Source organism: Urocitellus parryii, chromosome 9, assembly GCF_045843805.1.
Source record: "Urocitellus parryii isolate mUroPar1 chromosome 9, mUroPar1.hap1, whole genome shotgun sequence".
In the NCBI taxonomy this organism is placed as follows: domain Eukaryota; kingdom Metazoa; phylum Chordata; class Mammalia; order Rodentia; family Sciuridae; genus Urocitellus; species Urocitellus parryii.
In genome coordinates, this window is record NC_135539.1 from 90,171,484 (window position 1) to 90,189,587 (window position 18,104).

The 18,104-nt window shown below is 36.1% G+C and overlaps 1 protein-coding gene across 4 annotated transcripts in view; it reads right to left on the bottom strand.

The window, feature by feature from the left end:
• The window catches only part of Akt3 (AKT serine/threonine kinase 3), a 269,991-nt gene that overhangs the window by 61,028 nt on the left and 190,859 nt on the right, over positions 1-18,104 (bottom strand). For all 4 annotated transcript variants that reach the window (XM_026390718.2, XM_077802311.1, XM_026390720.2 and 1 more), the window contains one exon: positions 319-441. In XM_026390718.2, coding sequence (XP_026246503.1) covers positions 319-441 — 123 coding nt within the window. The remainder of the gene's footprint in view (positions 1-318; positions 442-18,104) is intronic.

Consider the following 18,104-nt stretch of genomic DNA (forward strand, 5'->3'; position numbering starts at 1 on the left):
AGTTATTTGAATTTGACTCAGGTTTTTAACACTTCTCTAATTATAACATTAAGAGGAAAATTATCAATAGATCATAGTTGATTAGATTAGTCACACAGAAATTTTTCTGCACACCAAAAACTCAGATATAAAGCAATATCATACACATTTGTGACTAAAATTTCCTGTCAAATGTAGTAAACTACATTTCTAAATATTGCTTTTTTTCAAACTAAAACTGTTTTTCTAAAATGATGTAACTCTGTAATTACTTTTTTGTCCCTACAGTCTTCGCAAAAACAAATTTTGATTACTTTTTTGTTTTTTTTTAATTTTTACCTTGAGATCACGGTACACAATCTTTCCAGAATGTAGATAGTCCAAGGCAGAGACAATTTCTGCACCATAGAAACGTGTGCGGTCCTCAGAGAACACCCGCTCTCTCGACAAATGGAAAAACAGCTGCAGGGTAAACAGCAGGGACAGGATTGTAATAATTACTGATTTAGTGGGGGAAATTAACACAAACATAAAACACCTCTCATCACCATATTGTGATGATAGATAGTGTACTCTCAGTGGACACTGAGCACTCTTAGACAGCAGCTGGCTTATCTTTTCCAGGTTTCCAAGGGGGAAACTGCGAGCTGTTAAATCAGCGCTTTAATCAATATACCAATCTTGTTTAAGGCATTCTGTTTGCCACCCATTTAACCTTCCGTTACCAGAGGAAAAAGTATGTATCACTAGACTGCATTTTCCCATCACTATATTGTTGCTTCACTCTTCTAAGGACTAAGTATAGGGACATTATTGAAATAAATGAACACAAGTATAAAAATGTGGTATTTTTGTTTATTTACATTTGATTTAAAAGAAAAAACTGCTGATTTGCTAAAACTGATTTATATGAACTTGATATATTATACAACTGGTGATTCATTTTTATCTTTAGAAATAACTTTCAAAGTTTGAATCAATATTTTGTGTGGTGGGAAACTTTATGGTACTAAGTTTTAATTCATTTTAATAATACCCAAAATGGATTGAGAAGCTTTCATTATTCTTATTAAGTTCTCAATGTACATTCTTTTTGTTTCAATAGTTTTTAAATACCATCCAACCTTTTCTCACATGATTACTTTAAACTATAAGCCCATTCATTTCCTAGTCAACCATTTAAAAGACAAACCATTCAATAGTCAACACATATGCTAGGCAAATACTCTAATGCTAGAGCTATACCCCTGAACCTTTAAACTTATTTTAAATTTCCATTTTGAGACAGTTTACTGGGTGCTGTTAATGAGCACTCAGTGCTCTCTGGCTAGGACAGCTCTTCATTTAAGAAACTACAAATCTCATCTTTCAGTTCAAAAATATGTATGAAGAAGGAGAAGGCTTTAGGAACTATGACTATCAATCTTTTACTGTATTAAGAAACATGCCAAAAAGAATGAAAGATTATTTACAGTGCTGAGTATATTGCCAGGTATTCTGTCAAAATAGTGTCAATACATGTATCCTGTCAACACATGTCTGTGATTAAGGAAAAAATAAAGAAGAAGTCATTGTACTCCAGCCTGCAAGATAAAAAATTATGCCTTCTTATGATCACTGATGCCTAACTCTTCTAGGATATTGGTAAGAATTGTAATCAACCAAGATTTGTTCCATAGACAGCAAATCATAAGCTCTAGTAACAAAAAACAGGTTGCCTACAGAGTCCTTCTTCTCTTTTCACACCCAAACCTGACCAGTCTATTATGGTTTTTTGTTTGTTTGTTTTGGGTGGTACAGGGAATTGAACTGAGGTTTCTGCATATTCTAGACAAATACTTCTTTAAACTTTACATTTTTAAAAAATATTTATTTTTTAATTTTAGGTGAACAAAATATCTTTATTTTGTTTCTATGTGGTGCTGAGAATCAAACCCAGTGCCTGACGCATGCCAGGTGAGCACACTACCACTTGAGCCACATCCCCAGCCCCAGAGCCACATCCCCCAGCCCTTACATTTTCATTTTGAGACAGGGTTTAGCTAAGTTGCCCAGGTTGTCCTAGAACCTGAGATCCTTCTGTATCAGCCTCCTGAGTAGCAGGGATTACAGATATGTACTATCAAAGCTGGTTCTATAACAGTTTTAAGATAAACTTTGTGTCTGACCCATGGCCCATGGGAGCAAGAGAAAGAGGGAAAAAGAGAGAGAAGAAGAGAAAGAATATATCATCAATTGCCAAAAATTTTTTTTGTAAGTCTGGAACAATATTAATTATATTAAAACTAAAGTATCTGGAAGGTAGTCTCAACTTGAATGCTCCTCACTACATTGTCATATTTTATTTATGATGATTATATTGATTGAGATTGTATCATCATTTTGTATGATACCAAAGTAGAAAATATGATATCAATTAAAACTATGACATACCACTTTCTGATTACAAAAATGTTAAATATGCCTTAAAAATGATCAAATGATTGCTAAAACTCAACCCAATTTATATAATTACTTAGTTATTTTAAAAAATTCATTTATATATTATTAATGCATCACTACTATCCAAACAAGAATAGGGAGTACAAAGAAGCAAAAATCCTCAATAAAATCATTCTGAAAATTTTCCAAGTTTAAATAATTCCTGCCATACATCAGTAACTTAGACAAAGGAAGCCCTATGATCTATAAATAGAGTTATAGGGTTTTTTTTAATGGGATGAAGATACTGATTAGATCTATAAATTTTCTAAAAAGAGTATCAAGCCTACCATTTGTCTACTAAAGAGCTACAGATCCTCTTTAAATTAATATAATATATTCAGGATTCTAGATCTTTATTTGGATCATATATCTTCAATTTGTCTGCCAGCCAATTTCTATAAAAATATCAGCTAAAAACTTATATATAAGGGGAAAAATTCTATTTATTTTTCAATCCACTGCCATCTAATGTCTACACTTGCTACTTTATGGAATTTGCTCTTTCTAAGATAACCAAAACTCTTAATTGTTAAATCCAATGACCTACTCACAGTTTATACCCTTTCTTACACTTCAGGTGTACAGGATATCACTTATTGTCCTCTCTCATTCTTGAAACATGTTTCTTGGCTTTGGTTAATGCAATTGTCCTAATTTCACTTCTATTGTCTGGATTATCCTTCTCAATTTCTTTATTATTATTATTATTATTAGTTGTTCAAAACATTACAGAGCTCTTGACATATCATATTTCATACATTTGATTCAAATGGATTATGAACTCCCATTTTTACCCCTTATACAGATTGCAGAATCACATCAGTTACACATCCACTGATTTACATATTGCCGTACTAGTGTCTGCTGTATTCTGCTGCCCTTCCTATCCTCTACTTTCCCCCCTCCCCACCCCTCCCCTCCCATCTTCTCTCTCTACTCCATCTACTGTAATTCATTTCTCTCTTGTTTTTTCCCTTTCCCCTCACTTCCTCTTATATGTAATTTTATATAACAATGAGAGTCTCCTTCCATTTCCATGCAATTTCCCTTCTCTCTCCCCTTCCCTCCCATCTCTCGTCCCTGTTTAATGGTAATCTTCTTCTCATGCTCTTCCTCCCTGCTCTGTTCTCAGTTGCCCTCCTTATATCAAAGAAGACATCTGGCATTTGTTTTTTAGGGATTGGCTAGCTTCACTTAGCATAATCTGCTCTAATGCCATCCATTTCCCTACAAATGCCATGAATTTGTCATTTTTGAGTGCTGAGTAATACTCCATTGTGTATAAATGCCACATTTTTTTTTATCCATTCATCTATTGAAGGGCATCTAGGTTGGTTCCACAGTCTAGCTATTGTGAATTGTGCTGCTATGAACATTGATGTAGCTGTATCCCTATAATATGCTCTTTTAAGGTCTTTGGGGAATAGCCCGAGAAGGGGAATATCAAAACAGAGACTCTGCATCTGATAGAAGAAAAAGTTGGCTCTAATCTACATATTGTGGGGTCGGGCTCCAAATTCCTTAATAGGACACCCATAGCATAAGAGTTAAAAACAAGAATCAACAAATGGGACTTACTCAAACTAAAAAGTTTTTTCTCAGCAAGAGAAACAATAAGAGAGGTAAATCGGGAGCCTACATCCTGGGAACAAATTTTTACTCCTCACACTTCAGATAGAGCCCTAATATCCAGAATATACAAAGAACTCAAAAAATTAAACAATAAGGGAAAAAATAGCCCAATCAACAAATGGGCCAAGGACCTGAACAGACACTTCTCAGAGGAGGACATACAATCAATCAACAAGTATATGAAAAAATGCTCACCATCTCTAGCAGTCAGAGAAATGCAAATTAAAACGAGCCTAAGATACCATCTCACTCCAGTAAGAATGGTAGCCATTATGAAGTCAAACAACAACAAGTGCTGGCGAGGATGTGGGGGAAAGGGTACTCTTGTACATTGCTGGTGAGAATGCAAATTGGTGTGGCCAGTTTGGAAAGCAGTATGGAGATTCCTCGGAAAGCTGGGAATGGAACTACCATTTGATCCTTCTCAATTTCCATTATGGCTTTAAAACACCTTTTAAATTCAGTATTCATTTAGTGAGCACCAATTATTTTAAAATCACTGTGCCAGCTAGGGGAAGGGAATAAAAAGGGATACAAAGATGATGAAGACATTTTCTTATGTTTTTAGCTGATTGTGATGACAGTCTTACAAGGGCATACTAATCTCCAAATTTAAGTTGTAGAAATTAAGTATGTACTGATTTTTTTCTATAGGACTCATACCTTAATGAAGTTTAAAAAGCACACAAAATCCCTGCCATTAAAGAATCTGACCCAATGAGGAGCTGCATGCATAGATACAAACTAGAGGGTTGTGACATATTTTCAGGTATTAACAAAGCTTTGGAGGCAAGGCATTTAGTCTATACTGGGAAATTCTAGGGAGATGTCACAGATAAAAGCAAATGAAATGTAAAGAAAAGACTTTAAGATGCTACTACTCAAGATTTATCTATCTTTGTATTTTTTAATATTTATTTTTTAGTTATGCACGGTAGGAGAGTGCTCTACCTCTGAGCCACAACCCTAGCCCCTATCTTTGTACTTTTAACACAGCCTAGCATGTTATTTATACACAATAGGTAAATAATATTTACAGAAAGAGAAAATTTTAAAGAGAAAAAAAATCCAGCAATATCAGGTATACATGCATATATATGCAGAGAACAAAATATATGCAGAGAACAAATATAGCTGAAGAATAATATGTATTCAGGGCAATGATATGACTTCAACAACAACAAAAATGAAGACAGATTATTTAAAGTCTTGAGTGCTATGAAATAAACTTAAATTTTATTCTGTAAATTAGGACTATCAAAAGGTTTTGAATTTAAATCATTTTCATTTGAAAGACATCTGTGACAGAAATTGAAGAATAAAAGACCTGGAGACCACAGTCTCAGTTTTATAATTCATAAAATACAATGAATGTTATTGATCACCTATTCAATATTAGCTGTTGTGTAAATCTGCAGATACAAAGAGAGGAAATGGTACCAATCCACAAAGACATCACAATCCGCTGAAAACAGGCGCATATGTAAACTATTCTACTAAAAATATGATAATTATTACAAAACCAAACATATTAAAAAATGTGGGAACATCAGAAGTTATATTTGAGCTGGATGAGAGCTTCTGAGGGATATTAGCCAAGGTGACAATAACATAGCTTTCAGAAGAATCAATATTCCAGAGGGAACTAGCTTGTATTATTTGGGCTAAGGGACAGATCAAAAATTTAAAAATCAATCAATAAAATAAAATTAAAAAACTGCGGTCAACAATATTGAGGAAAAGAATGGAAACAGAAACAAGTGTAGCAAAAATTTTACTTTGGGACTGTGACCACCGGCAGATCAGGCCCAGCGGCCTACTGAGGGGCGGAGCCGTCCCCTCCCCCAGTGCCTGCAAGCTAGGCAAACCTGCAACCCACGGGCAGGTCAGGCCCAGCAACCTGCTGAGTGACAGAGCAGCTACACGCGCCTGCAGGGAATGCGGACCTGCAACCCACCAGTAGGACAGGTCCAGCGGCCTACTGAGGGGCAGGCCCGTCCCCTCCCTCAGTGTCTGCAAGGTAGGCGGGACTGTGACCACCAGCAGATCAGGCCCAGCGGCCTGCTGAGGGGCGGAGCCGGCCCCTCCCCCAGTGCCTGCAAGCTAGGCAAACCTGCGACCCATGGGCAGGCCAGGCCCAGCAACCTGCCGAGTAACAGAGCTCCCACACGCGCCTGCAGGGAGCGCTGACCTGCGACCCACCAGCAGGACAGGTCCAGCGGCCTGCTGAGGGGCAGGCCGGTCCCCTCCCCAAGTGCCTGCAAGGTAGGCAGGACTGTGACCACCAGCAGATCAGGCCCAGCAGCCTGCTGAGGGGCGGAGCCGCCCCCTCCCCCCGCACCTGCAAGGCAGGCGGACCTGCGACCCATCAGGAGGTTAGGCCCAGCAACCTGCGGACTGACAGAGGTGCCCCTCGTGCCTGCTGGGTAGGCGGACCTTTGACCGACCAGCAGAGCAGACCTAGGGCCCGCCAGCGTGGTAGACGGATCACACCAATTGGAGGAGGATCACAGCCACTACCTGCCCTGCAAGGGTGATTTTTCAACTATACAAGAGCAATATAAATAAATAGAGGGAAAATTTCAAAAACACAACAGTTTCACCAAGCAGAAAGAAACGCCAGCAGTATGAAAAGACAAGGAAAGAAAGGACCACAGGCAATGCAGGTCAACTCAACTTTAGAAGAGGTAATAGCTGCAGCAGATGGAATGTCAGAGAGGTCAGGATATACATGCTTCAGATGATCTGGAGTCTCAAGGAAGACATGAGACAGCAAAATCAGACAATGAAAGATCACATTCACAAGGAACTACATAAACAAATCCAGGAAGTAAAAGATCAATTTCACAGAGAGATAGAGGTAATAAAAAACAAACAAATAGAAATCCTAGAAATGCAGGAAACAATAAACCAACTTAAAAACTCAATTGAGAATACTACCAGCAGAGTGGATCACTTAGAAGATAGAACATCAGACAATGAAGACAGAGTATTTCAACTTGAAAAGAACATAGACAGCTCAGCAAGTCTGCTAAGAAACCATGAGCAGAACATCCAAGAACTATGGGATAATATCAAAAGACCAAACTTAAGAGTCATTGGGATACAGGAAGGCACAGAGCTCCAAACCAAAGGAATAAACAATCTATTCAGTGAAATAATACGAGAAAACTTCCCAGACTTGAAGAATGAGACAGAATCCCAAATCCTAGAAGCCTACAGGACGCCGAATGTGCAAAATCATAAGAGATCCACACCTAGACACATTATAATGAAGATGTCCAACATACAGAATAAGGAGAGAATTTAAAAAGCTACAAGAGAAAGGAAGCAGATTACATTTAGGGGCAAACCAATCAGGATAACAGCTGATCTCTCAACACAGACTCTAAAAGCTAGAAGATCCTGGAATAACATATTTCAAACGCTAAAAGAAAATGGGTTCCAACCAAGAATCGTGTATTGGGAGAAATTAAGCTTCAGGATGGAAGATGAAATTAAAACATTCCACGATAAACAATAGTTAAAAGAATTTGCAGCTAGAAAACCATCTCTTCAAAAAATCCTTGGCAAAACACTACAGGAAGAGGAAATGGAAAACAACAATGAAAACCAACAGTGGGAGGTAGGACAGTAAAGGGGGGAAAATAATCAAAGGGGAAAACAAATCAGGTTTATTAGCATTAATAAACAAATATGACTGGAAGAACAAATCATATCTCAATAATAACCCTAAATGTTAATGGCTTAAACTCACCAATTAAGAGACACAGGCTAGTTGAATGGATCACAAAACAAGACCCAACAATATGCTGCCTACAGGAGACGCATTTGATAGGAAAAGATATACATAGACTGAAGGTGAAAGGTTGGGAAAAATCATATCACTCATATGGACTGCGGAAACAAGCAGGAGTGTCCATACTCATATCAAATAAAATAGATTTCAAGCCAAAGTTAATCAAAAGGGATAAAGAAGGACACTACATACTGCTCAAGGGAACCATACACCAACAAGACATAACAATCATAAATATATATGCCCCAAACAACGGTGCTGCTATGTTCATCAAGCAAACTCTTCTCAAGTTCAAGAGTCTAATAGACCACCATACAATAATCATGGGAGACTTCAACACACCTCTCTCACCACTGGAGAGATCTTCCAAACAAAAGTTAAATAAGGAAACTATAGAACTCAATAACACAGTTAACAACCTAGACTTAATTGACATATATAGAATATACCACCCAACATCAAGCAGCTACACTTTTTTCTCAGCAGCACATAGATCCTTCTCAAAAATAGATCATATATTATGTCACAGGGCAACTCTTAGACAATATAAAGGAGTAGAGATAATACCATGCATCTTATCTGATCATAATGGAATGAAACTGAAAATCAACGATAAAAGAAGGAAGGAAAAATCATGCATCACTTGGAGAATGAACAATAGGTTACTGAATGATCAATGGGTTTTAGAAGACATCAAGGAGGAAATTAAAAAAATTCTTAGAGTTAAATGAAAACACAGACACAACATATCAGAATCTATGGGACACATTGAAAGCAGTTCTAAGAGGAAAATTCATTGCTTGGAGTGCATTCCTTAAAAAAAGAAAAAACCAACAAATAAATGATCTCATACTTCATCTCAAAATCCTAGAAAAAGAAGAGCAAAACAACAGCAAAAGAAGTAGAAGGCAAGAAATAAGTAAAATCAGAGCTGAAATTAATGAAATCGAAACAAAAGAAACAATTGAAAAAATTGACAAAACTAAAAGTTGGTTCTTTGAAAAAATAAATAAAATTGACAGACCCTTAGCCATGCTAGCGAAGAGATGAAGAGAGAGAACTCAAATTACTAGCATAAGGGATGAAAAAGGCAATATCACAACAGACACTACAGAAATACAGAAGATAATCAGAAGTTATTTTGAATCCTTATACTCCAATAAAATAGAAGATAGTGAAGGCATCGATAAATTTCTTAAGTCATATAATCTGCCCAGATTGAGTCAGGAGGATATAGACAACTAAACAGACCAATATCAATTGAGGAAATAGAAGAAACCATCAAAAGATTACCATCTAAGAAAAGCCCAGGACCGGATGGGTATACAGCAGAGTTTTACAAAACCTTTAAAGAGGAACTAATACCAATACTTTTCAAGCTATTTCAGGAAATAGAAAAAGAGGGAGAACTTCCAAATTCATTCTATGAGGCCAACATCACCCTGATTTCGAAAACAGACAAAGACACTTCAAAGAAAGAAAACTACAGACCAATATCTCTAATGAACCTAGATGCAAAAATCCTCAATAAAATTCTGGCGAATCGGATACAAAAACATATCAAAAAAATTGTGCACCATGATCAAGTAGGATTCATCCCTGGTATGCAAGGCTGGTTCAATATATGGAAATCAATAAATGTTATTCACCACATCAATAGACTTAAAAATAAGAACCATATGATCATCTCGATAGATGCGGAAAAAGCATTCGACAGAGTACAGCATCCCCTTATGTTCAAAACTCTCGAAAAACTAGGGATAACAGGAACATACCTCAACATTGTAAAAGCAATTTATGCTAAGCCTCAGGCTAGCATCATTCTGAATGGAGAAAAATTGAAGGCATTCCCTCTAAAATCTGGAACAAGACAGGGATGCCCTCTTTCACCACTTCTGTTCAACATAGTTCTCAAAACACTGGCCAGAGCAATTAGACAGACGAAAGAAATTAAAGGCATAAAAATAGGAAAAGAAGAACTTAAATTATCACTATTTGCAGATGACATGATTCTATACCTAGCAGACCCAAAAGGGTCTACAAAGAAACTATTAGAGCTAATAAATGAATTCAGCAAAGTGGCAGGTTATAAAATCAACACGCATAAATCAAAGGCATTCCTGTATATCAGCGACAAATCCGCTGAAATGGACGAGGACAACCACTCCGTTCACAATATCCTCAAAAAGAATAAAATACCTGGAGAAATCAACCTGACAAAAGAGGTGAAAGACTTATACAATGAAAACTACAGAACCCTAAAGAGAGAAATTGAAGAAGACCTTAGAAGATGGAAAAATATACCCTGTTCATGGATAGGCAGAACTAACATCATCAAAATGGCGATGTTACCAAAAGTTCTCTATAGGTTTAATGCAATGCCAATCAAAATCCCAACGGCATTTCTTGTAGAAATAGAGAAAGCAATCATGAAATTCATATGGAAGAATAAAAGACTCAGAATAGCAAAAACAATACTAAGCAGGAAGTGTGAATCAGGTGGTATAGCGATTCCAGATTTCAAACTATATTACAGAGCAATAGTAACAAAGACAGCATGGTACTGGTACCAAAACAGGCGGGTGGACCAATGGTACAGAATAGAGGACACAGAAACCAACCCACAAAACTACAACTTTCTTATATTTGATAAAGGGGCTAAAAGCATGCAATGGAGGAAGGATAGCATCTTCAACAAATGGTGCTGGGAAAACTGGAAATCCATATGCAACAAAATGAAACTGAATCCCTTTCTCTCACCATGCCCAAAAGTTAACTCAAAATGGATCAAGGAGCTTGATATCAAATCAGAGACACGGCATCTGATAGAAGAAAAAGTTGGCTACGACCTACATGCTGTGGGGTCGGGCTCCAAATTCCTCAATAGGACACCCATAGCGCAAGAGTTAATAACAAGAATCAACAAATGGGACTTACTCAAACTAAAAAGTTTTTTCTCAGCAAGAGAAACAATAAGAGAGGTAAATAGGGAGCCTACATCATGGGAACAAATTTTTACTCCTCACACTTCAGACAGAGCCCTAATATCCAGAGTATACAAAGAACTCAAAAAAATTAGACAATAAGATAACAAATAACCCAATCAACAAATGGGCCAAGGACCTGAACAGACACTTCTCAGAGGAGGACATACAATCAATCAACAAGTATATGAAAAAATGCTCACCATCTCTAGCAGTCAGAGAAATGCAAATCAAAACCACCCTAAGATACCATCTCACTCCAGTAAGATTGGCAGCCATTATGAAGTCAAACAACAATAAGTGCTGGCGAGGATGTGGGGAAAAGGGTACACTTGTACATTGTTGGTGGGACTGCAAATTGGTGCAGCCAATTTGGAAAGTAGTATGGAGATTTCTTGGAAAGCTGGGAATGGAACCACCATTTGACCCAGCTATTCCCCTTCTCAGTCTATTCCCTAAAGACCTAAAAAGAGCATGCTACAGGGATACTGCTACATCGATGTTCACAGCAGCACAATTCACAATAGCAAGACTGTGGAACCAACCTAGATGCCCTTCAATAGACGAATGGATAAAAAAAAATGTGGCATTTATACACAATGGAGTATTACTCTGCATTAAAAAATGACAAAATCATAGAATTTGGTGGGAAATGGATGGCATTAGAGCAGATTATGCTAAGCGAAGCTAGCCAAGCCCTAAAAATCAATGCCAAATATCTTCTTTGATATAAGGAGAGTAACTAAGAACAGACTAGGGAAGAAGAGCACGAGAAGAAGACCAACATTAAATAAGGATGAGAGGTGGGAGGGAAGGGGAGAGAGAAGGGAAATTGCATGGAGATGGAAGGAGACCCTCAGGGTTATACAAGGTTGCATACAAGAGGAAGTGAGGGGAAAGGGAAAAATAATACAAGGGGGAGGAATGAATTACAGTAGTGGGGGTAGAGAGAGAAGAGGGGAGGGGAGGGGAGGGGAGGGGGGATAGTGGAGGATAGGAAAGGCAGCAGAATACAACTGACATGAGTATATCAATATGTAAATCAATGGAAGTGTAACTGATGGGATTCTGCAAGCTGTATACGGGGTAAAATGGGAGTTCATAACCCGCTTGAATCAAAGTGTGAAATATGATATATCAAGAACTATGTAATGTTTTGAACAACCAACAATAAAAAAAAATTTTTACTTTGACCTGATGAAATTTAAAGAAGCATTTCATACAAGTTTTGTATCTATGGGTCCAAGGTTACAGAGTAGGTATGGAAGTAATTTTCATACAGGAAATTGGTTGAACCAAAGAAGTATAGCCCAGGAATTCAGTAAAACTTGAAAAAAAGAGTTTAGGGCAGGATTTTAGTGTACTGCTATATATAAGGATAGAAAAAGGAAACAAAATAGGATATTGAGATGGAATACTTTAAAAAGTACAAAGGAAACAAGAGCATAATATCTGAAGAAGGGAAAAGAAGGTTTCAGGAAGAAAAGAGTTATTTATTAGATTTAGGTATTAGGCCATTAGTTACCCTTCAGAGAAGACAAGTCATATTTAAGTGGGTTGAGCAGAGAATGTGCATTAAAGGTAAAAAAAAAAAAAAAAAAAGGTACATGATTCCTTCAGGAAAAAAAAAAGCCAAGATATTACTGAAACTGAATTTATGGTGCAATATATTAATGCTCTCAGGAATATTGTGCCTTACAATTGTCCTCCTTCTATCTGAGGGAACATTCTGGAACATTAATGAGGAAGAAAAATCCCAAGCATAACTCTGAGGTTTTAACATTGACGAGAAAAAAATCAAATTTTGAGGAAGATGAAGTGAATGGCTTTTGCAGGATAGAACACCAGTGAGCATGAAGCTGTATGGAATCTACATAATCAAGTGTGTCACTGAATACTAAGTAATGCAAAGTAGGGTTAAACCCTCTAAGGACAAGCAGAGTAGAACTGGGGAACTATATATCTAATAATTCCTAGTTGCACATAGCTAAGAGACATTCAGTTTCTAAGCAATGTGCGGGGCAAGGGAAGACTATCAAACACTCAGGTATCTGGAAAGAGAATAAAAAAGTTAAACATATAATAACAAACAAACCAGACTGGAAAATATCAATCATTTTCAAATAAGAAATTAGACCAATGTCTAACACTCTTTTACGGAAGACATGAAATTGAGAAACTCACATAAAACTCACATAAAATTCAAATTACCTATTGAATGGAACAGAATAAAAAACTCAGAAAAACCCATGCACGTGTCATGAAAAAGCAATTTATAAAATAAAGGATAATATTTGCCAACCATATGCCTTATAATTTATCTAAAATATGTAATATTTAAAATATTTAAGTAACTCCCACAACTCAATAGCAAGAAAAGAGGATCCTAAATAAACTGACTTAAAAATGAATAGAGGGGTTGGTGTTGTGGCTCAGTGGTAGAGTGTTCGCCTAGCACATGCGAGGCCCTGGGTTGGATCCTCAACACCACATAAAAATAAATAAATAAAATAAAGGTATTGTGTCCAACTACATCTAAAAACATCAATATTAAGAAAAAAAATGAACAAAGAATCTGAACAGACACTTCCATTAAAGAAAAAAAAAAGGCGAATAGTTATAATGGAAAGTGTTTAAGATCACAAATCAACAAGAAAATAAATTCAAAACCACAATGAGATATTAATTCACATTGTTTAACAACAGGACAAGAGATAGTAAAGATGTGAAGAAAAGAGAATCCTTGATCACTGTCAGTGAGTATGTACATTGTGTGTGTATGTACATTTTGTTTTGGGTACTGGGGATTCATCTAAGGGGTATTTTGCCACTGAATTACATTCCTAGTCCTTAGAGGATCTCATTTAGTTGCTTAGGCAGGCTTGAACTTGTGATCCTCTTGCCTCAGCCTCACAAGTCCCTGGGATTACAAGTACATACCACTGTGCCTGGCTGTCAAGGATACTGTCCGAGTTGTACAGTAATAGTACTGGTAGAGCAAAGGCTATCCAGACCAGTCTAACTAAACTTAAAAGTAAATCTTGAGAAGATCACATTGTGTACACATAACAAGGTAAAACACACATATAACACACACACACACACACACACACACATTTTCAAATTCCAAAAATTCCAGCATCCAATAATGTACAATTCAAAAGCTGGCATCCAATAAAGAAAACTATCAGGCTTTAAAAGACCTAGGAAAATATATCCTACAACTAGAAGGATGACTAATGAATAGAAGCAGACTCAGAATATAACACAGGAGACAGAAGAATGTCATAATAGAATAGTTACAGAAAACAGACTCTAAAAGTTCAAAAGGTAGAAGAAAACACAATAAGGAAATAAATGGAAATATAAAAGCAAAATGAAATCAAACTTTAAGGCATGAAAAATGCCTGAGATGAAGATATACTAGATAGAATTAATGTTAACATACTGAAGAAGAAAATGTTAGAAAATTTAAAGACACTGGGAAGAAATCCAAAATTAAACACAGAGGTGGTGATAGGAGGAGCTGAAAAAAATTAAGCACTTGTATCAAGTGGATTCTCAGGACAGGACAAGAGAAATGAAACAGGAAAAAAAAAAGAATATCAAAATTTGCCTCCAGATTTAATTAGAACCATTTGCCAATATACTCACAAAAGTTAACAAACCAATAAGGAATAGATAGAAAACAATACCAAGGCACATCATAATCAAACAGACAAGAGAAAAGTTAAAAATAGTAAGAGTAATAAGACACAAGCAGAAAGGAGAAAAGATACCTGCAGACTTCATGTGAGAAACTATATAAAAGTCATAGAAAGTAAACTGACATTTTTATAGTAATAAAACATGGAATCGGAAAATTAGAAAAAAAAAATATATAAAATTTTGAAGGAAATGCTTCAGGCTGAAAGAAAATGGTACCCAGTTGGAAAACTGCATGTATACAATGTAAAGAAGAGACTTAAAATGGTAATTGTGAGTAGGAATAGGTTTTTCTTAAGTGTTAAAACTCTTTAAAAAAAAAAAAGATAATTGACCATTTAAAACAAACAAAAACCCATTATAGCATTTATAACATACTCAAAATTTAAAATGAAAGATTGTAACAGCATAAAGGGCAAAGGGGGAAAATGAAACTGTGTTGGTGAAAGGATTTGAGAATATATGTGAAATGGTAAAATGTAATTTGAAAATAAAATTGGGGAAAGTTAAATGTGTTTAAAGTCAACAACCAATCCACAATAGAAATTATAGTTTCCAAAACACACACTGGTGAATCCTACCAAGGCTTCAAGGAAAAAAAAGGAGGTGGGATCTAGCTTACATTGTGTACACATGTTTAGGAGGTGGCTAGAATTCTGGCCTACCATGTGTAAAGTCCTGGATTTGATTCCTAGTACCACAAAAAGGTGGTAATGGGTGGGGTAGTGGTGAGGCCATGAGGCCATGTATTACATTACTACAAAACATAGGAAAGTTTGGTCAGGTTCATTCCATTGTTCTTCCATTTTCCTGTATTTCCTTCTTTCCCTTCAATCCCCTTTTATTTTCATGTAATTCACCTCCCCCACCCCACTTCTGCCCTTTCCCTCAGGTTAGTTTGAACTTGTTTCCACATATCAGAGAGAAATTCAACCTTTGATTTTCTGGCTCTGGTTTATTTCATTTAGCATCATGGTGTCCATTTCAATCCATTTACCAGCATATGCCATAATTTCATTTTTTTTATGGCTGAGCAATAACTCCACTGTGTATACATACCATGTCGTCTTTATCCATTCATTTATTGATAGGTACCTAGGTTAGTTCCATAGCTCAGCTATTGTGAATTGTGCTGCTATAAACATTGATGTGGCTGCATCACTGGGAGAAAGTGGGATTGCTGGGTCATATGGAAATTCCATTCCTACTTTTTTGAGGAATCTCCACACTAATTTTCAGAGTTATTGAAATAATTTGCATTTATATCAACAATGTATGAATGTACCTTTTCCTCACATCATTTCAACATTTATTGCTCAGTCAGCAGTCTTCTCTTCTCCCTCACCTCTCTTCACCACTGTGGGCCAGGATTTTCCACCTGGCTGAGGAGACCCGAAATGGCCAATCAGAAGCTGGCATAGCAACTGATCCCAGCCACCACAGGTTCCCCATGGCGGAAGCAATCTCCCTGTCATCTCACATCAGCCCTGATCACTGGCAACAGACACAGAGGCCCCTAAACTCGGCTCTGCCAATCTACTGTCAGTAGCTGTAATTTAGATGGCCTAGGCCTTCTTACCTCCATTTCCCTTATTAGCATTATTCTTGCCTTTCAGGCCTGTGACTTCCCTGCACCTTACCCTTTCACAGACCAGGGAACCTCCCCCAGGAGCACCCCCCACCATAAACCTTTTTTTTTTGGTGCCTCATTCTTGTTTCATGGTTCGTGATCTCATGCACTCTTTTTCGCTTTACATTTATTATTGTTTGTATTCTTGTTCATTGCCATTCTGACTGATGTGAAAGAAACTCTCAATCTAGATTCTTTTTATTTAATTTTTATTTATTTATTTATTTATTTTAGTTGTATATGGACTCAATGCCTTTGTTTTGTTTTTATGTGGTGCTAGGATCAAACCTAGTGTCTCACCCTTGGGAGGCAAGTTCTCTACCACTGAGCTACAACTCCAGCGCTCAATGTAGTTTTGATTTGCATTTCCATTATTGCTAGAGATGTTGAACATTTTTACATATATTTATTGGCCATTTGTATTTTCTCTTTTAAGAAGTGACTATTTAGTTCTTTTCCCACTTTTAATTGAGTTATTTGGTTTTTTGGTGTTAAGTTTTTTTTTTTTTTTAGTTTTTTACATATTCTAAATATTAATCTACTATCTGAGGAGGAGCAGATGGCAAAGATAATTCCCCATTCTATAGGCTCTCTTTTCATGTTCTTGTTTCCTTTGCTGTATAAAAGCTTTTTAACTTGATGCCATTCTACTCATTGATTCTTGGTTTTATTTCTTGCATCTTAGGAGTCTTGTTAAGGAAGCTGATGCCTGAGTCAATATGTTGGGAGTGTTGAGCCTACATTTTCCTCTAGCAGGATGAACTTTTTCTGTAAAGGTGCCAGGTCATTCAATGGGACAAAGGACAGTCTTTTAAACAAAAAATACTGGAATAACCAAAAACATACATAAGGAGTTAAAAAAAAAACAAAAACCAAAAACCAGGAACCTTAACTCTTAGTTTACAGCATATATAAAAATTAAGTTAAAATGGATCACAGACCCAAATGTAGTAGAAACTACTTGAAACTCAAGAATAAAATATAGAAGAAAATATTTGTGATCTAGGATACATACTATGTCTTAAAGAACACAAAAAAGTAAAAACTATATGAGATAAAAACTGATAAAAGGACCTTCAAAATTAAAAATTCCCTTTTCAAGAGATAAAATGAAAAGGCAAATTAGAGTATAGGAGAAGCTGTTTGTAATACAAATATTTGGCAAACTACATATAACTAGAATATAAAGAATATTATAATTAAATATGAAGAATATCCAATTAATAAAAAGGCAAACTACATGAATACATATGTCACAAAAAATATGCAAATGGCTGTATTTGAAAAGATATTTATTATCATTAGTCATTAGAGAAATGCAACTTAAAACCAAAATAATATAATCTTAGATACTCTCTAGATTGTCTATAATTAAAAAGACTTCCCACACTAAGTATTTCTGAGGATACAGAACAATTATAATTCAAAGCATTTACGTGGTGTTGGGGTTGTAGCTCACTTGCCTAGCATGTCTGAGGCACTGGGTTTGATCCTCAGCATCATATTAAAAAAAAAAAAAACAAATAATTCAAAACATTGATGATTGGGAATGTCAAATGATAGTTACTTTGGAAAATAATTTTGTAGGAGTTTCTTAAAATACAGCATATACTAGCTATGCACAACAATCATATTCCTCAGTATTTATTCAAAAGAAAACTGTACATAAATATGCATCTAACTCTTATTCATATTATGCAGTGATTGGAAACAATCCAAGTGTACATTTCCAGTGAAAAAAACTAACAAATGACAGCATAGCTACATAATGGATAATGATTTTCAGCAATAAAAACAACTACTAAGAAATGCAACAAAAGGGATATCTCAAAAAATACATTATGCAAAAGAAAAGGTAAATCAAAACATTAGTATCAGAAAGCAGTTCAAT